The sequence below is a fragment of the Fusarium flagelliforme genome (assembly GCF_020744385.1).
Source record: "Fusarium flagelliforme strain FIESC 12 MPI-CAGE-AA-0113 chromosome Unknown B0J16scaffold_4, whole genome shotgun sequence".
NCBI lineage: Eukaryota > Fungi > Ascomycota > Sordariomycetes > Hypocreales > Nectriaceae > Fusarium > Fusarium flagelliforme.
This window is the reverse complement of record NW_025763506.1, coordinates 1,618,417-1,638,504: the sequence shown is the minus strand read 5'-3', so window position 1 is coordinate 1,638,504 and position 20,088 is coordinate 1,618,417. Positions and strand designations below refer to the sequence as shown.

The window sequence follows — 20,088 nt, the reverse complement described above, 5'->3', positions numbered from 1 at the left end:
GCCAATAGATCACCTGCAGGGGCTTGAGGTGCTCACCGAGGCCCGCCTTCTCGCCTTTAATATTGCAAGCTGTTTCCAGCATTTGGATCATTTGTTGGGCTTTCCACTGCATGATGTGTGCCAATCCTACTGGCAGTCTTGAGCTTGCTGTGCCGATAGGATGTAGTAGGGATAGAAGACGGGCTCTCCGTTTGGTGACGGGATTGTTGCGTATTGTTGGAACTCGTCTGCTGTTAGGCCATATAATGCTCCAATCTTTTTCATGTTCTCATAGACGCTGGCCCAACGCTGTTTCTCTCCCTGGGGCAGATAGTGTCGAGGCCAATTGTTTGCCCCCCCAAAGTCTCTCGGGTGAGACCCAACAAGTTTGGCTCGCAAAAGGTTAGTCAAAGCACCTGTGCGCTGTGATTCCACGATGTCCATACGCGTAGCCTCATCGGAGGCTTCAAACTGCAGAAATTTCTTCTTCCCAATACCGAAATATCCCAGCAAATAGCCCATCATAGACTCATTGGAAATTGCAGTGTATGCCCATACGAGCTGCTTCTTTCGAGTTGGAAAATCAGTGACTTTGAGGGCATGAAGCCATGTGGAAATAAGCGGCAGAACGATAGGTGAGTGCCTCCTTTTGATCACATTGAGACCATACATTACAACTCCAATGTTCGGTAGCACATGATAGCCCACCTTTCCATCAGAAGAAGCAAAGGCGCAAACCGCTTCCAAGGAAGCGTTGCGGGGACCGTTTGTCCAAGAGAGCAATTGTCCAGTATAATCACACCGATACATGAGATAGTCGTCGTTTGACGGTGATCTGACAAAGGACGTGTTCAGACGTTCAATGATCTCGGTCTCGTGCAGAGCTAAGATGGCGGGGTCGTTGGTAGGGAGGAATTTATCCTTGACTCGATGCCCGTCTTTCACCGTCCTTTTGACCCAAATTTGGACCATCGATAACGGTATGGATCGCACATCATGGGCATGAGCCTTGACGGGTTGGCCACCAACGCGACTCCATCCATTGGCATCGATTATAAAGGTTCCTTCCGGAATCGCTGCAGCAATTGCGTCATCCTCCAAATTGGCCGTCGAATCTTCATTATTAACGACTAAGCTCAAAAGCTTTTCTTGCTGTTCGGCAAGAAGGCCGTCAACACTGTCTCCATTGATCGTAGTGTCCGGGGCGGTCTCTGTCAAAAGGCCTCCAATCTCATCGTTGGCAATATTGCGATCTTGCTGGTGCTTCTTGTTGGTTATTGTTGAGAAGCCAAAATCCGTTAAGCTAACTGTAGCACCAATCGGTCAGTATCAATTGGGTCTTAAGGAGATGGCATGCTTACGCTGGCGTTTGGTGCCCGATTCGACCTGCGGCTGAGCAGCTTTCGCTGACTTGTTGCCCTTTTCTTGATAGCTTGTTAGCAACTTGTGTCTAACTTTTGTGTTAGGATCTTACTTTTCCTAGGCTGAGATCGAGACATGGTTGGCCAATCCGATCCCAATTGGATACCAATAGCCTCCGACAAGTTCGCTGATCGGTAACAGTTGGATAAAGGGGAAGGCGATAGTGATTGGGGATAAGAACAAAGCGGCATTCGCGTCAACGGCAATATCAAAGAGATTGAGCTGTAGTCCGACGATGCCCAATGTTACAACAACGCAATACACAGGATGCGGCGGGTATGCGGATGGATAACAAGGAAATGATCTGTTGAGATGGAAGATTAGTGGTATAGCAAGGCTGGGTTAGAGATTGGGAAGGTCAATTTGTAAGCATGTAGATACTGGGAAGGTACTATGATAGGAGCTACTGATGGATAGAGAAAGCGCATCCCCTCAGACATCCCGTTTAGGAAGGCATATGCAAGCTACGCAGTTCTGATGTTAAGTTTAAGGCAGGAGCTACGGTGGGAACTGGTGAAATTGGGCGCGCTACGTAGATTCAAGCTACTAGATTCTGCCGTGGCAATTGGATCACTCGATTATAGAATAGCGTTTGCTATCACGTACTGCTATTGTAACTCGCTCTGATCAATCGGAGCTATAGGTGGAAAGAAGGGTAACATTCGCTGGCAATTGGTATCTACGAAGTGCGGCCAATTTATGTGGGGCGTACGATAGGAGCACGCATCGCCAATTGCTCAACCAATTGCTCAGCCAAGCAACTCGGGATGCAATGCGCCTATTCAAGAGTTACCTCCACCTCTCCCTGCTGCGTTAAGACTCTCCAATGCCAACACAAATGATGAATCAGAATCAAGACCTGGATTGAGAATACAACAGTATATTTCAGAGGCCCAAGACAATGTTTGAAGCAAAAAGAAATGCTAACGCATTTGTGGTGAAGTTGGCAAGAAAATGATCACGCTGGGGAACCCAGAGTCTTCTGATTCGTAGTCAGACGCCTTGCCATTGGGCCCCGCGACCGCGCTTGGTTACTGAACGCCTTTGGCTATTGAATACACCAAACCCAGCTTCAGTAAGAGCATCACGCCCTGTTGTACCTTTAAGAAACCTGGTTTTATGTGTAAACGCTATAAGCTTATTGGAGTTAAATAAATAAGCAGCATCTATCAACTACAATTCTTCTCCGTCGACACATTCAGTGTAGCGTCATTGCTTAGCCATTTAATCAACGCAGCGTTATAGTAAATTCTCCTTTAAATACCCTACATTCTACAATCAGATTTTGATATTATCATGGTTCCCTTATTGTAATTGGCTAGGAGCCCAAGTTAACAGCCTGAGACTACCACTAAGTTTACAGCCTTTGCCAAACCGTTCAATTGTTTGCAATGCAGTTTATATGTATTGCAAATTAATAAGACCATTCCCAGTGTTCGAACTTTGTGAGTGTGCATGGAAACTACATATTATATATAACCGCCGCGATAGAAGCCGTGCGCACCCTTCTACTCTGAACGACTTGACTCAATATATCGGATGCCTAGTCTAACAACTATCATTGGAGAAATAGATCCTTTGCTTACAGTACGCATGAACGAAAGGCACGGTACACGACGATATCAACCTGAAAACCTTGCGCTCGGGATAGTTACATTTAAGGGTGTCTTGAATAAACTTTCACATCTGAAGTATCGCAGCTCTACTCCAGTCCATAATGCTTTGGTTAAAGTGTAGATTCGTTGAGAAAAGCTTATCGCGACCAACTCTGCTCGAGACAACTCTCTTAAGATACCCTACTATAAGGTTTTCATAGGGAACAAAATGAAGGACAGCCTCCTGTTACGTCAATCTTTCTCTCTTTTCTCCTCCAACGCCAACATAACCAACCAACTAAACAAACAAACAACTACCAAGATGTCTTTCAAAAACCAGCTTGCCAGTCTTTTCGACAAACTGGAACAGGACGGTATCGACCCCGAAACCCTCGACAACTGGTCCGAGCAGATCCGTTCAACCCAGTCATAAGGTCAAGCCATTCGCGGATTACTCGAAACCATGATAGGGGAGATGAAAAGGGACTTCCCTAACCTCGGCAAGAACTCTAACGTGGCCGAGGAATGGGCCGGAAAGTTTTCTGCGATGTTTGCGGCTGCAGAAGAAATCACCAAGAAAAAGTAGAATCGGGAATACGATACTAGTTGCGATAAACTCTCTGATGATTATCGCTCACGATACCCTTTCTATGAGACTTTCTTATTCTTCCCTCGACAAATGTACCAAGAAGACGCTACAGAGGCTAAAGGGAATTTAGGACGAAAATGGCACAGCGCTGTTGCTGGATGGACCCTATGGTTAAGTTATAAGTGTCGGTCGGGTTTGCTTCAAGATAATCTTATTGAAAGTTCTTTTGAATAAAGTTACAAATTTGAAGCACTATGAATCTGATACTTCCCCAAAATCTTCTTCTGGTACCCTTCGTGATGTTGATCTTGATCTTGTGTTTGGTTACAATGTGACTTGCTATAGCCGGCCAGTCGAGTTCCTTTCATCTACCAGTCTTTCTGTCCGAACTTCTGAAGGAATATGTTGACACAACCCGAGCGTTTCAATCAGGGAATTTAGCGTGTATCATCTGGAGGCCCCGTGTTCATGGATACTAATTCTTGTTGAGGTACTGATTGTACTTGGCTTCAGTCGTTTCCATGGCCAGATTGAACCAACGGGGGCATAGAGATAACGAATCTCGAATCGCTACTGAACACTCGAATGTCACTGGATGGGGCTGCTGATATGCATGATTAGGGCACATCATTCGGAGCCGAGAGCTCTCGCCTGTTATCAGCCCTGCTGGCCGTACTCCGGACTTTGGAAAAGGTACCAGGGACAACAGGAAACACAACTCTAGCGACATCACGTAGAGCGAATGACTTCTTGTCAACACTTGTGCCAACTCTTGTACAATTTGTTTTCTGTATTCTGTTCTCTAATTCCCATCAGATGATACAACGTTCTACTCGGAACAACACGACACCATCAGTATCTATATGATCAAAAGTGGTAACTTGGTTGGTTGCGCCTTTGATGATCTCTCGATTTACAGACGATTTTGAACTGGAGTTTCTGTAGTTTGATGATCATTGAGTACATAATATACGCGTCATATCTCGATAGTTGTGACCTTGGTACAATTGGGACAATAGCTCAAGATCGAAAACTGGCAGGGAAGATCGTTCAATTGTTCGGCTGCGTTACCTCTTGACTGCCATGTATCGCTACTTGCAACCCTGCTATTGCCATAACTGCATCAAAACCGCTTGATGAACTTGGTGAAAAGAGACGGAACTTCCGTTTGCACAGGCTTCGTTCTCGTTAGGTCCAGATTGGCATGTTGGGTTCCGTGATAAGCAGAGAGCGTGAAGGATCAGTGGCAAGATACCCCATCTCGATAATCAGTGATAGAACCCTGGCCAGGCAAGACTTGAGTGACCAATGTCAGCCTGACAGCGCAATAACCCATGCAGTAGGGCTGTGTGCTGCAACATGACCAACCATGATAAGGCATATTTGACGTCGATCAAGGAGTTCTAGAGCTTCCTTATCGAAGCACTGAACCGGAGTGGTACCTAAAGATGCAGCGATCTGCTGTCGACCGTTGCACTATTGCTTATTCGACGGGGCTTACTGCTGTTTTTGGATCATGGATTAAGTTATCCGTGTCCCACGATGAGCTCAGGGATGATGATACCCTGGACCAGCTAGTAAGACAATGCCATGTGCGATTCGTCAAGAATGCGATTATTGAGCGAAGGAGTGCAAGCGATGCTTTTTCGGGTGGTAAGTGCTGACGTTCAGACAAGATAATAACCATATTTGAACGTGTAGGATGACTGGGTTTACTAATCGTGACAGACCTGCCTATTCAGTACCGCCATCACAAATTGCAGTCAGTCGTTCATTCATCACATAATGCCAAAAATGAAGACGCCAAGAAGGAATGCTGCAACTATTTGCTGATAAGATAGGTAAGACAAGAAAGAACAGAAACAACCTGCCGAATACCGGAAAGGCCAAGCCATTGCGTGCTCTGGAATTAATTTCCCATTGAAGTGGTATGGGCGGCGCCGAAAAAGCGCCCTATCGTGGCCCCCGCCCAGACGTTACCTTACTTACCCGCCCGTCTTGGCTCGTACGGTACGTTGGCGACAAGACCGTTAGCTTCTGCTTGGCTGCGCTGCGGCTCTGCTCGCTTAAAGAAGTGGCATGCACAATACAATTACACAATAGTTTACAAGGTATTGAGCACGACATCTTGCGTGTTGAGATTGAAGTGTTGCGAAAATCTGGGGGAGGTTGTTTCTGTTACTCATAGACATGTCAATTGCGGGCGACAACAGAGATTAACTCCACTGTGACAGGAAACCAACAAGAACCAGACCGAGGGCGCTAGACAAAGGGTCCTTTGGTTGTGGGCAGGGAAGGTCGGGGTTTCACTGCAGGGGGGGTTGTTATCTTGGCGCCCACGCAAAAGTCCGTCTTGGCTCTGCGCAGGATTCAGCGGCGTCCCAAAAGTTCCGAAGGAAGAACGCCACGCGCGTCTACAGTTAGACTTGGCAATGACTTCTAAACGCGAGTAAAACAAGAAGCTAGCCATTTGGACAGCATCACCTACTCAGTTGAGCAAAAGATCCTCTCCCCAGACTTGGGGATTCGGACTGTTACATAACAAATTGTCTCCCCGCAAACGCACGAGACCATAACCGGTGGGAGGGTCAAGTCAAACAGTAACCTTGTTCAACAAGCTTAAAGTTGCGGGCTAAAAGGGGCAGCTCAGAGTGAATCTGTGAGGTAACGAGATCCATTTGAAGAAGGCGAATGCATGTTAATTCAGTGGGGATTTGGGGTACCATCTCGTAAAATTGACAGGACTACAGGGTGGTCTATCCTTTTGGATGGAGCTTCAATTAGACGCGGTGAATACGACGGTTGTAGTAAGACTTCCGGGGTTTATCAGTACGAGTGATTGATTGTGACGAGAATCTATTTGCGCTGTATGACACTACAGCGAATAATTTGTCGCAATTATTTGTTGGAATCAGGCCTGGGCATCTCGATTGAGATTCCAGAAGCGCGTTTAGAGAACTTGCCACGGAAATATCATCCCACTCTATTGCCGAAGCTGTAACAACAGTAACCGGTTTTGGAAGGTTACCGTTACATGAGTGGGAAGGAAATCAGGAGGCAAACAACAGACATTTGGCTTGCTCCAGATACTGTAATGTAATCATCAGTCAGTCGCGCTATCCTTTTGCATCTTGGCGTCAATTTGGGTCTTTCTGATAGCGCATTGTTTTCGCAATAGCAGTAAAATACAGAGGCATGAAGAGTACAAACTTTTAATCTCATGTTGGGGCATTCCGATGAGCACGTCCCCTGAGTCAAGTCCAGAGTAAATGCACGCGACACATTCTTTTGTCCAGGTTATTTTATGTCACTGCCAAGACTCGAGGTAACATGTAAAAGCCACCAACATCATCGGTCGTAACGATTGACCATCACGACATTCACTAGATATTGGAGGCGAATTGATAGTGATCGTCTTTTATTGTAACCACTCAAATGCCAAACTTAAGGATAACCATCTTGGCAGCTGAAACGGTACAGACGATCAAGATCAAGCCACTACCGGTGGCTTGGCCCAATCAAACGCTGGGCATCACATTCGGAGCCGGAAAACGCCCAGCTCCGAAGCGGTAATGGAGGGCAGTAAAAACAGGACATGGCGATTTTTGCTTGTGCCTCGGCAGTTTGAGACGCCACGCTATCACTGAAGTTATCGCGAAACAATGTTACTGTAACACTGCGCATATCTTCAAGACTAGAATACGGAGTAGGGCAGAGTGCGTGCATTTAGCTGAAGATGAAGCTGATAATTGACACTTGTCGGATATAACCACTGTTCTGGGTTCATGTGCTTCCAAGAAATGTCAAGAGATGGCCAAGAAGCTAATCATCCGTCTTGGCCCCGAGCCTCATGGACGAATGCAACACTCATCAACGACGACATTTCAACTTCCATCGGCCGACTGACCTTCCAGGTTGGGCGATCATTCCCTTTCCATCGGCAAAAGGACCGAACATCTATCGACCTTCTCCGTTAGTGCTCGGGCCTTGACCCCGCATGTGGCATAACCTGTCTCCCCATGTCTCTGGTACTTTTGTTATGGGGTCCTTTATTGGTGCTACACAAGATAAGGTCCTGGCTCCACTTATTAACTCTACTGTTGATAGAGTCGTGTGGAAACTCTGGGGTCTGGTCTCGAGTTCCCTATCATGCTGGGATCGTCGCTTCATCCCAGTTCGTGGCAACGGCCAAGCCCGTGCTGTCGGATATTGGAGATGCATGCAACACTACTGGGGCAGCTCTACCCCATACCTACTCGATATATAACCATCCCGTGTCCTCCCACTTCTTGCGTCTCTCCTCAGGGCATCCTCGACATCTCGTTTCACCCCCCTTCGTTTCAACAGTCTCTCTAGACAAGACTGCCTCCAGGACAAGTCAAGATGACGTCCACCGGTCCCATCGATAACGATGCTATCGCCCGCTCGGGTCTCGTTGACCCTGAGACTCACGGCATCCCTCAAGTCGCCGCCAAGGGCTCCATTGACGTTGCACGCCGCTCCGTCGACGACTCTGACGATGAGCTTCCCACCGAGGAGGAGCTTCACACGCTCCGTCGTGTCTCCGGAAAGATCAAGTGGGCCATGTACACCATTGCCTTCGTAGAGGCTTGCGAGCGTTTCTCTTACTACGGTTCCGCTGTGCTCTACACCAACTTTGTTGCGCAGGAGCTTCCTCCTGGCTCCAACACCGGTGCTCCTCTTGACCCTGAAGGTCAGGCTGGTGCTCTCGGTATGGGTCCCAAGGCTGCTCAGGGTATCTCTCTGTTCAACCAGTTCTTCGCTTATCTGATGCCTCTTGTCGGGTAAGTTACATCTCGCATCTCATTTCGTGAATCTCACTAACATCCCCAGTGCCTACATTGCCGATGCCAAGCTCGGTCGTTTCGTCACTCTTCACATCGCCATCGCTATCTCCACTATCGCTCACACTATCCTGGTCGCTGCTTCGTCTCCCAACGTTATCGTCCGCAAGGACCCTGCATTTGGTGCCTTCATCGTCGGTCTCATTACTCTTTGCGTCGGAACTGGTTTCTTCAAGGCCAACGTCTCTCCCCTCCTGGCTGATCAGAATGAGGATACCAAGATGCGTGTTGAGGTCCGCAATGGCGAGCGCGTCATTGTCGATCCCGCCGTGACAAACACTCGTGTCTTCCTCTACTTCTACCTTGCTATCAACATTGGTTCCGTCTGCGGTCAAATTGCCATGGTTTACGTTGAGAAGTACCACTCCTTCTGGTTGGCCTTCTTCATCCCCACCATCTTCTTCCTGATCGCCCCCATTGTTCTCGCTCTCAACAAGAAGAAGTACAAGCTCAAGCCTGCGACTGGTTCCGTCCTATCCAAGTTCTTGCGCATGTTCATCTACGTCTCCAAGCGCAGCCCTGCTTTCCGACCCAACTGGGAGCACGCCAAGCCCTCTCAGATCCCCGTCGACCAGCGCCCTGCTTGGATGACTTACGATGATGCCTGGGTTGAGGAAGTCAAACGTGGTCTCATGGCCTGCAAGGTCTTCCTTTACCTTCCCGTTTTCCATCTGGCTTACAACCAGATGACCGGTAACCTGACCACCCAGGCTTCCACCATGGTTCTCAACGGTGTTCCCAACGATGTTATCCAGAACCTGAACCCCATTTCCATTGTTATTATGGTTCCTATTATTGATCATCTTCTGTACCCTGGTCTCCGCAAGATGGGTGTTGCTTTCACCCCCATCAAGCGTATGACAGTTGGTTTCTTGATCTCCGCCCTCGCCATGGTTGCGTCCGCGGTCATGCAACATTATATTTATGAGAAGAGTCCTTGTGGCAAGTATGCCAATGGTAAAGATCCAGCAACTGGTGAGAAGTGCGCTCCCGCCGACATCAACGTCTGGGCGCAATGTCTCCCCTACATCTTCATTGGCCTTGGCGAGATCTTCACCAACGTCACATCCTACGAATACGCCTACTCGAAGGCTCCCGATAACATGAAGTCGCTCGTTATGAGTGTCAATCTCTTCATGTCCGCCTTCGCCTCCGCCATCGGCCAGGCCTTCACCCCCCTCTCTGACGACCCTCTCCTCGTCTGGAACTACACCGTTGTTGCTGTCATTGCCTTTGTCGGTGGTGTCGCCTTCTGGTTCAACTTCAAGCACCTCGACTCCGAGGAAGACAAGTGGAACATGCTCAAGGCCTCAGAGTACAAGGGTGCTTACCAACCCAACGCTGTTGAGAACAAGGTTGCCGACGAGCATGAGGAGCCTGCCAATGCTCCTCGGGACATTGAGAAGATGTGACTCCCCAAGGAGTGTAAAAGTTGCTATCGATTTAGTTAAGATACCACTAGTTAATGACCTGGATTGCTCTACTTAGATAATCAAATCCATTCACTATATTATAAATAACCTCTATGATGATTTGTGAACGTCTTATGCTATTCTCAAGTTGATATCAAATTCATTGAATTGATGTGCTGGATAGTTGTCTATGTTGCGCCAAACGACGTTACCGCTGAGTCTAGACGAAAGTAGTATAAAGGTTAGAGTTATCTCTCCTAAGAGTATAGATAAACTTAGATAAGACTCATCATAAAGTAGCTAAAGATCCACTTGGGCTTTTCACAGTCATCGATACCAGACACGTCTGTCCTTCGAAATGTCTCTCAAGGGATTGGTCTACCCCCAAAATCTGTGTAAGTTGGAGGCATATCTTTGAGTGCACAAATGATCTACCTTGCTGTTCTACATTACGGTCAAGGTAAAGAATTAGATACTCCTTATTTACTTTGGAATCGAATTGTTCAAGTCAATGGCCTTTTCATCTAGCGATCTAAACTAAAAGGACCTGGGTTACATGACAGTTTTCCTTCAAGTATAAGAAGCATCTCCATCCACCGTGGTAGCTATACAGATTCGATCAGATGATATCTCCATAGTCTTTACTTGTAAGTGGTAGAAGTGTAGGTTTCTGAATCCCGAAGTTAGTCAACAGTGTCTATACTGCTCATGTAATCGCACTGACCTCGAGGGCAGCCCTGTCAAGGAATCTAACAGTCGCAGCAGAAGGGATAGTCGCGAAGGATGCAGCACTTTCGGCCGTTCTGGCAGCCACTACAGTTCGTACCGCGGCAAGCCGCTCGTGGAAGAAGCTCGTCGCGAGGAACCTTGGAGATCTGCTCCTCAGTCATGGCTGGGGAAGCAGAGGCAACGGTGATGACCGAGGTGATAGCGAAGAGGATAGTGGTGAACTTCATGATGGCCGAGTATGGTGTGATGTATAGAAGAAAAGCTTGAGAGGATTGTTGTGTGATGATAGAGTCTATAGATGTGAGGAAGTCCTGGTTTTATACTCCATGAGAGCTCTATTGTTACCCAACTCTACAGCATGCGATTAGTATGTTCGATCAATACCTTCCTATTTCGTTACCCATCCCTCTGGCTCGATAACGGTCGGCCGCCGCAACCAAGTGATCGACCAGGCAGTGAAGCCGCAGGTGGTTGATAAAGTTTCGGATGCATTTTAAGCATAGCTTGCCGTACACGATGATACGTCGAATGCGACTCAATCTCTTGAATTCCGTCGGAAGTCGATACACCTTCCTGAATAGGATCCGTAGGATCTGGTCAGCGCCGCATTGTTGCTCGACTTCATTCGACCCAGCGTCATTGACGAATCCTTCCTCATATACCCCGCGTTCTAGAATCAGAGTTTTATGTTGTTCTAGTTCCCGTATCGTGATTACCTATGAGTCCGAGGTAACAGTCCGAGACCGACACTAAGTTCAAAGCCCTTGGCAAGCTTCATCGTATATCCTCACAAGCTCTATTCCAAGCTGTAATAGACGATGTAGGAGAGAAATTGCAACCCAAGTAGTGGGTATTTTACATCGTAACATTGCCTCAAAGTGAAAGGATCCTATCCCTGGCCGACGGCCCGTAGCCAGGCGGATAACGTTTTCCCTCAATACATGGGTTCGTTGGACGATCCTGCAGGTATTACTGCCTTGAAAGCTTCCTTAGATCACATCAAAGCTCGAACGAATCTGGCTGGAGTGATGTGGTCGACCAACAATTCACTTGTGGTTGGCGCATCATCAAGAAAACTATATTAATTATTCAAGATAGCCTCGATGCGTTTATCCTTCGATATGAGCTATCACTAGACATCGAAATGTCGCTGGAAATAACCAGTAGTCTCGTCTACCGTTCTCCATTACATGCGTTAGATCAAGGCAACCTTATGCTCTGCAGAAAGATTTTGAACGTTTTTGAAACATTGACGAAATCTGCACTGGGGCGATGGCTGGTATGTCGACGGAACAAAATCGTAATCAGAGGGGAATGTTTATTTGCTCAACTCTAGCAAATTTACGACGTTTACTGACATGATCTAAAGTTTTTTCAGGTACGAGAGGACGTGATGCTCTTCATGAACTCTGGTCTAGGGTATCTGTATGCCGAATTTCGTTCGTCCTTCAACAATCAAGCGAGGTCGCGTGGCCCAATGGCAAGGCGTCTGACTACGAATCAGAAGATTCTGGGTTCGATCCCCAGCGTGATCAGTTTTTGTTGACGGTTCAGTATCCATAAAGGCTACAAATGTTCTTTTGCCTCAAACTCTATTTTTTTTTACTATAAACTCGGCTCCTGATTTTGATTCATCATTCATAATGATATTGTAGGATCTCGATGCAGCAGGGGTAGGTGAGTGTACAACAGGAGTATTGTCATCTCACAAAATTGATCATGGATAAGCGTGCTGTTTTGCACTGGTAGGAGCCCGGGTAAGAGAAGGATTATGCTCTAAGGCTTAGGCTATCATAATAAAGTTGCCTAAACGCTAGTCTAAGCTAGCATAAAGTGGCTAAACTATTTCGTCTCTTATGCCTCTAGAGGCTAGTCTAGTCCTTCTGATCGATATGAAGAGAATTCTTCGGGGGCAACGACTTCTACTGGCGTTAGGAATGATATATATGTTGATGTCGGTAAGGATAGCATACGAGCGGAGAGGCATCCCAAGAGGAGATGTCATCAGGCAAAAGAGGGAAACAGACGATCGAAAGAATGACGGAGGCGCAGCTGGCATCCAGTGCCCCACACTGACTGGTAGAAATCAATCCAGGGTTGATGAGGCAGAACTGCTGGGCTCATATCAAATAAAAATCTGTTTTCTAGGCAGCTCTGCGGCTGATTAATGTAGCTCAGGACAGTATCCATCCAACGCCGCCTGTTTCTCTCTAGGGCTATTGTTACCACGTGTAGTAGCTCGGTATTATCTCATGCTTGCCTAATTCAAATTTCACCTCAAATCCTGCACAACCGCAGCTTTAGCATCAACAGTTGCGCAGTCTCCCACAACAACATATCCCACATTAGCCTCTTATTTTCGATCACGCCTATTATCTCACCTTGGCATTAGAACACAGGGGCCTATATTCTACATAGCCGTGAGGCCAAGGCAAAAAGAAAAAGAAAAGCAAAAAAAAAAAAAAAAAAAGAAAGTAAGGCCAAGGCAGCAGCAAGATATTTCCATTCAGTCATAACAAAGGCTACCTATATAGCAGAGCTAAAGATAAAAATCCTTTTACAAACTATAATTAAAAACTTTAAGGTAATCTAACTAAAAATAAATAAGTAGCTAGCTAATAAGCTAATATACTTTATTTTATTACTTTCTAAGAAATAGTAAGATAAGGACCTTTCTCTTAATAATATCTAAAATAATAACTTATACTATAAGGCTAATTCTTTACTAACCTAGAATATTCTATATCTTTTATAGTTTATTCTAGTATCTATTTTTAAGCTTAAATACTTAGTACTCACCGAGATATAAGCTACTTTATTAAAGGTATAGGGTTCTATAATTCTATCTAATAGGATTTCCTACCTAACTTATAATTCTTCTTCCTGGGAGTTTAAACTTTTTCGGACTGGACCCCAAGGTTAAGGCTGCAGTCAGCCACGCGGTTACAGCTAATCCTATCATCCCGTTAACTCTCCCTACCACATCAACACCCTCCGACGCTCTCTCGAAGATCAAGGCCTTACGATACTTACACAAGCTCTGATACTCGCGGACGTTTACAAAGCCGGAATTTCTCTCGAAGACCTGGGCTAACTTTCAATAAGCCCGGCTCTTTTGTTCGCCAAGCTTCAGCTGAGCTTGCTTCCCGTGGCTTATCGTCTGATTTCGACGTCAACATGGACTTTGATGCTCCTCGAACTGGAACACCACCAGAATCAACCTTCCTTACACTCAGCCCAGGCTCGGCGAATCTTGGAGCCTCCAGCACTCCATCGGACGGTGAGACAGGTACATTGCCGTCTATCCTTTCCACGTTCCCTTGCCATCACTCCTCATCAGGCTCGGATAAGTGTCAGTCTGAAGCAACAGCTATGCCCTTTCCCCTACGAGACCAGATGCGCGCAAAGACTCGGAAAGCCATCCCACGCCAAATCTTATGGACACAAGCCCGGAGCTTACCACGAGCACAGAAGATGTACATAAAGATCTATTTAGGTCATTTTCAACTCAAGCCCTCGGCTCCAGGGTTGTCATGGCGAGCAGCAGTGAGGATTAAGTTGCTGCCAGCAAAGCAACATCAGTAATGACGCTCGCTCGACTTGTTCGTACTCCAGCAAGGCCAAACACCCGACAAAGCACTTATTCATCAGTCCAGTCTGCTCCAGCGAAGCTGCGCGATATGAGTCACCTTTACAATCACGTCAATAAGGGCGGAAAGCTCAGGGACCCAAGCTGGCTGCGTTCGATCCGAGTGTCATAAGAGCTTAGACAGTCTCACATCGCAGGTGGCATCTTCCCAACAGGACATGGCTAAGAAATTTGATCGACTCGAGAACGACCTGATTTCCTTCAAAAGTACCTTCAATAAATACAACGATCAGGTGGCAAAGGGGGGTCAAAAGTTCAACGACATCGCAAAAAGTCTTCGATTCTCCCAAGACAAGTTGAAAGATGGTGTCAAAGCTTTAGAAGAGCGGACTACTCGGGGTCTGCTAGTGATTCATCTGGTGATAAAGATGCCTGCAATGCGTACTTAATAAAACAACTCTTTTAATTACACAAACTATCATTTCACAGTTATCTTTCGTGATGAACCTTATTCTCAACAAGGTCCGAACCAAGAGGCGTCGCGTTGAGAGGCGTGACTTTCAAAAAACTTAGCTAGTCCGAACCAAGGTTATCGTGAGTCATCTGGAACGATCACGCAATGTAGATAAAGCTGCCCTTCTGGAAGAGCGGACTACCAAGCAGTCATCGGCGTTGACCGACCTCCAAGTCCAAGATTACATTCACAAGTCCACGAACGAAAGGCTCGCCAATGAGTGTCACCAGTGAAGATTGACAAACGCAGCAGATGAGTCTTATGCTGGGCGATGTTGTCAGAAGGCTCCTAGGCTAGCGATGGACACGACGTAACTTCCTCAACTTGAACGATGGCAAGTTGCTGTGATTGCAGGAAGAGACTTCAGCCGAGCCGTAAGCAGTAACCACCGCAAAGTGAATCCTTCAGCGTGATCGTTAGATGAGAGTTTAGAGACGCTAGACAAAACACAGAGGTCCTATTCGCTGGCCTTGTGAGGCCCATGCAGAGATCAATTTCCAGGCCCGTTCATCTGCCAATCATTGCCGTTCCGGTTAAGACGGCGTCAGGGGTATTCTTGGCTAGGCGCGACTTGGGTTGACTTAAATCAGAACAAGACCGCTCTTTGGACCCTGATCTTTACTCCATATCTTATCGTTCTTAATATTCCATCCATCATAATGACTCGTTTACTCAATGTTTTGGTCCTCCTTGGCTTGACTGGCAGCTTTGTAGCTGGCCAGCGCTATGACCAGGAGAAGCAACATGCCGACGCCGACTGCAACGTAGGTCTTCTTGTAAATCAATACGAATTACTGTTCTAATGTCAATTTGTGTAGAACGGCTGCTTCTTCAAGTACTTCACCAACAAGTGCAATGAGGATAACAAGGCCTGTGTTTGTACGTTGGATGACATGAGAGAGAAATTTCTCTGCTGTATTGCTAAAAGCTGCGCTGCCAACGTTCTGCCAGGTGAGTCCAATGACAGCGGATTCCCTCCATGGGACAGTGATTGACAAGACGAACAGAGCAAATTGAGAGATCCGGAAACGATTGCGTTGCCTGGAACCTTCCTTTCACATTCGACGCCGAAGCTGCTTGTGGTATCAAGCTGCCCAAGTCTTCCGAGACATCGTCTGAGGCCATGCCTACCACAACTGTGACAACAGCTGAGAAGACGTCTGATGCTGCCACAACTACGGAGGCAGAGACGGATACCAAGACTGCCGCTGCGGCTGAAACCAAGACTGATGCCTCGACTGTTGAGACCTCAGCGGCTAGCCAGACAAGCGGCACAGCTGAGCCTTCCACCGTCGAAAATGGTGCTATGAAGGCGGCTATCGGCGGTGCTATTGCGCTTCCCGTTCTGCTTGGCCTTCTGTAACGATATACGAAGATGACCTAATGTGTTGTGTATGACATTGCGTCGTTGACCTTGGACCCAACTGGAGGCAGCTGTGGGACTGATGAGATTAATATTCTTCTTGTATACTGTTAATGATACCTAATACATATTGACCCAGATCACCCCTTCAAATTCGATTGCAAGGCCCCCATGTGAACTAATCAGACGACGTGCCATGTGTCGTTGATGTGGGTTGATAAGCTGGGCAGATGAGCCTTACGTTCGGCGACGTTGTCAAAAAAGGCCCTACGCCAGCGATGGACACGGTGTGATTTCCTCGACTTGCCATGATGAATCGCTATAACTACAGGATAGTACTAAGCCAGTTTTGACGATCAAGGGAAGTGAATTGTCACAGAATCTCGCAAGAGAGTCGCATGGTCAGAACCGTGGAACGAGAGGAACCTAAGGTTCTAGTACGTGGCCCGCCTTGCCCAGCAAATTACAGGGCTGTTTCACAGGGCTCAGCCACCAAGAGCTCCATAGCCTGTGCCCCGCCAAGCTTCCATTAATTTGGCTGATCCATAATCTTCCTTCCTCCCATCAATCGACTGTGTGTTTCCATGTCAGATGGATTCACACTAATGTTTCCGATTTATCGTCGATTCCTGTGATATCTGGCTGCCAGGGCGGGAATACCGTTGAACTGGAATCTGGTCATGTTCAGATGGCACTAGTCGGACCTTCGGTATGGGCGATACAGCAGTCGGGGCATGTTTGAGTAGCCGACTGCTTCGGTATCTCTAAATTCTTTTAGGTGAATTCTGGGCTGGAGAGCTCAATCTGATAATCTAGTCAACTTGTTTTGTAACTAAAGCCGGTCGCTCATTGATGCTCATACCTCATCGTCACTGCCTCTCATGGTACACAGCCCCAAGTTCAAGTTTCAGCGGGTCAATGTTCCAGCGTCTTCCAAAACCAAGATTAAGACAGAAACAAGCCACGATCGCGAAATGCATCTAATCTAAGAGTTTGATCCTTTTTCCATGCATTGACGATTTACCGAGTACGGCAAGCCGTGATGACGGCAAGGGCTGATTATCTCCACCAAAGTTTTGTCAACATGTCGTCCTTAATCATGACGCACGGCTCATTCTGCGAATGGCGAGATGAGGATTCGAATCCTTCGCAACACCATGATTCAAGTTTGCCAAGACACTATTCTATGAGACTTCTCCATATATAAGAAGAATTCTACTTCTGTCAGTTCAGCGTTCTCTCCAGTTCTATCACAGTTTCTATCTCAGGCTTCCAACTATTACACTCTTTCACACAAGCCATTTTTACTTTGACTTCTTACATCATGAAATCCCACACTGCTATCCTGGCACTTGCCGCTGTGGCAAGTGCCTCGCCTATGTCCAAGAGGCTCGACCCCGCTGCCTGGGACAAGAAGGAAACCCTCTGCAAAGGATGGGACGGGAAAGGCTGGGATACACGAACACCCGAGGGCGTCGACAAGCTCTGGGATGATTCCGGTGCTGGCGGCCAGCTTGATATGTTTATTCTTATGCAATGGGGTATGTTCTCTTCAACTATCGCACACTTATAGACACTGACAACTATAGAACACGAGAACAATTGGCTCAAGAACGTCGAGGACCAAGTCATGGACGGCACCAGCGGTAAGTCCGGTGCTGCCGGCTGTGGTGTTCTCGGCGCCCAGTGTAAGCCTATGAATGACATGAGCTGCGAAGATCAATATGACAAGTACGGCCAGGATACCATCATTGGCAAGAACTCGTACTGGATTTTCCAGTCTGCCAAGGGTGTACACGCCAAGTTCAATGAGCTGAAGAGACAGCTCACTGATGAAACTCTCATCAGTGGTCTACGTATTGGACAGATGGTGAAGGACTTCGACGGCAGTGAGGATAATGCTGGTAATGTTCTGACTTGGTTGGCTGCTGCTTCAAGTATGGGTGGTGCCCTCGGTGGACTTGTTCCCGGAGCTGTAAGTTTTAATTGCTTCATGACGTTGATAAGTACTAACTCTATCAGGGAAACGGCCTTGCTGCGGGCTTCGGTATTCTAGGCGGTATCTTCAGCGGTCTTGCAACTGACAGCAAAGAAGAGATCGATCAGGGGACCATATCGGCCGCACTCGCCGACGTCTTCGAGGCAGCAACCAAAAAGGTGGAAGACACCCTGCGCATCGTCATGGGTGGTGGTTCCGAAGATGAATACAACTCCCTGCCCGCCCCTAAGTGGGATACCTACCAGTCCAGGATCACAAAGTTCTTCAACGGCGGATGGTTCCTCCTCGACGACGACGCTGAGGCCGTCCGAGTTGCCATTTCGTCCATTAGCAACAACATCAAGACCAAGGTCGCTAACGATGTCATGAAGGCTGCTAAGCTCCACCTCGTCGCTGACAAGCGGGATGGCTACGGAAGTCGTGAGGACTGTGGCTATTCCACTGGTCGCCAATGGATGACTCTTAAGGACGGAGAAGAATACTGTTTCTACATCATGAGAAACAACCCTAACAACAACCGTATCAAGGACTGGGTCGAGGTTGAGGAGGTCATCTACGAGAAGATGGCTGATTACGGTCTTGGTGATCGGGAGAAGTACTACCGTGCTGTTCTTGACTGTGCGCTTAGTGATTCTGACGATATTGATGTTGGTAACTTGGCCTGGGGAGAGATTCCTAAGTGTTACTTCAACCTTCCTGCTGTCTTTATCGAGAAGGACAAGAATGTCGGCTGTGGAGATCCGTTCTCTGATCCTAACTGCGATTATGTCAAGGCCACCCCGATTGAGTAGGCTCCGACACATCTATAGTCTCATAGTACAATTCAATAATGACACCTTCTTGAAATATAATCGACGTGTAGGTCACATTCCTACAAACATCGGAATGGTCCAGATAAGATAAGCGTTGGTGAACGGGATGACGTAACCAAGCAAACCAAGAATTCACGAGACCGAACGTTGAGACGCGTCGCTCCATGTCATCACCTAATTCTAACCTCATGAAATTATAGTAACCGTCCATAAGATCGTATCTACTAACGGAACCATGGCCTCAACCAGTGTAGAACACAGAGATTCTGCTCTCGAGCAACAACCCCTACTACGTCATCAGCGCAAAGCCAGACTCCCAGCTCTAAACCTTCAGCATTGGCAATCGCACCCGTTCAAAGGCGACCAATGGAGCGTCCGGACGACCAGGGAAGCGACGGCGCAATTTCTCTCTTCGAAGGCTGGTCATTACTCAGTTCTTACGTTGGTGTCGCTTGATGTTCTTAGCATGATTGCCGGTAAGTCAGCCTCTCCAAGATCATGGACGAAGCGAGTTGACCAGAATGTGCAGACTTTGTGCTCAATCTGTTCAAATGTGAGCAAGGCAGAAAGGGCTCAGACTGGGACTTGGCCTTGGAGATCTTGGGTTCTATCGCCCTTGTGTTCTCATGCCTGTTCATGCTGGAATTGATCGCCTCTGTATGGGCGTTCGGTTGGAAGTAAGTTCATCTCGTCCAGTCCCAGCTCAGAAGCTAACGACCCAGATACTTCAACTCATGGTTTCACTGTTTCGACGCATTCATCGTTATCGCAGGCTTTATCACCGATGTCGCACTGCGCGGTATCATCGAGGAAGTCGCCTCGCTGATCGTTGTCATGCGGCTGTGGAGAGTTATCAAGATCATTGAGGAAATAAGTCTCGGCGCGCAAGAGCAAAATGAGAAGTTGAATGAAATGTTAGAGGAGTGTAAGAAGGAGAATGAGATGCTGAAAAAAGAGATTAGTCAATTGAGGGGAGCACAATCAGGTGGGCTTGCATGATGAATGGCACAGACTTGCTGGGCAAACGCCAATAGGTACTTCTTCTGCGCAGACCACCTTTTCAGCATTATTAAGCGCGATTTGTATACTATCAACCTAGACCATGTACGTCCTAGAAACAGAATCATGAATCATTTCACATGTCGTGCTACGCGGAGCGGCATTCTAGATTTTCCCTTTTGGTCGCTTCGGGAAATTCTGCCCGCGGAGTGGATTGCTTG

The 20,088-nt window shown here is 47.3% G+C and overlaps 5 protein-coding genes and 1 non-coding gene across 6 annotated transcripts; 5 read left to right on the top strand and 1 right to left on the bottom strand.

The window, feature by feature from the left end:
- Positions 1–3: 3 nt before the first annotated feature.
- On the bottom strand, positions 4–1,478 carry B0J16DRAFT_398904 (uncharacterized protein; the record flags this gene model as incomplete). The annotated part of the gene is made up of 3 exons (XM_046132426.1): positions 4–1,286; positions 1,341–1,403; positions 1,454–1,478. The coding sequence occupies 3 exons, from the start codon at positions 1,476–1,478 to the stop codon at positions 127–129; spliced, it is 1,248 nt and encodes a 415-aa protein (XP_045982807.1). The 3' UTR covers positions 4–126.
- A 6,425-nt stretch (positions 1,479–7,903) lies between these two features.
- Positions 7,904–9,958, top strand: B0J16DRAFT_340985 (POT family-domain-containing protein). The gene is made up of 2 exons (XM_046127776.1): positions 7,904–8,390; positions 8,440–9,958. The coding sequence occupies exons 1-2, from the start codon at positions 7,969–7,971 to the stop codon at positions 9,860–9,862; spliced, it is 1,845 nt and encodes a 614-aa protein (XP_045982806.1). The 5' UTR covers positions 7,904–7,968; the 3' UTR covers positions 9,863–9,958.
- Positions 9,959–12,054: 2,096 nt separating this feature from the next.
- Positions 12,055–12,126, top strand: B0J16DRAFT_t157. The gene has a single exon. It is a non-coding gene; the product is annotated as a tRNA-Arg (tRNA).
- Positions 12,127–15,323: 3,197 nt separating this feature from the next.
- B0J16DRAFT_340983 (uncharacterized protein) lies at positions 15,324–16,204 on the top strand. The gene is made up of 3 exons (XM_046127775.1): positions 15,324–15,458; positions 15,513–15,645; positions 15,702–16,204. Exons 1-3 carry the CDS (start codon positions 15,354–15,356, stop codon positions 16,055–16,057), a joined length of 594 nt encoding a protein of 197 aa, XP_045982805.1. The 5' UTR covers positions 15,324–15,353; the 3' UTR covers positions 16,058–16,204.
- Positions 16,205–17,308: 1,104 nt separating this feature from the next.
- On the top strand, positions 17,309–18,892 carry B0J16DRAFT_398902 (uncharacterized protein). Its single transcript, XM_046132425.1, has 3 exons — positions 17,309–17,598; positions 17,647–18,032; positions 18,080–18,892. The coding sequence occupies exons 1-3, from the start codon at positions 17,382–17,384 to the stop codon at positions 18,845–18,847; spliced, it is 1,371 nt and encodes a 456-aa protein (XP_045982804.1). The 5' UTR covers positions 17,309–17,381; the 3' UTR covers positions 18,848–18,892.
- Positions 18,893–19,041: 149 nt separating this feature from the next.
- Positions 19,042–19,916, top strand: B0J16DRAFT_372007 (uncharacterized protein). Its single transcript, XM_046130452.1, has 3 exons — positions 19,042–19,344; positions 19,398–19,545; positions 19,591–19,916. Exons 1-3 carry the CDS (start codon positions 19,104–19,106, stop codon positions 19,865–19,867), a joined length of 666 nt encoding a protein of 221 aa, XP_045982803.1. The 5' UTR covers positions 19,042–19,103; the 3' UTR covers positions 19,868–19,916.
- Positions 19,917–20,088: the final 172 nt, after the last annotated feature.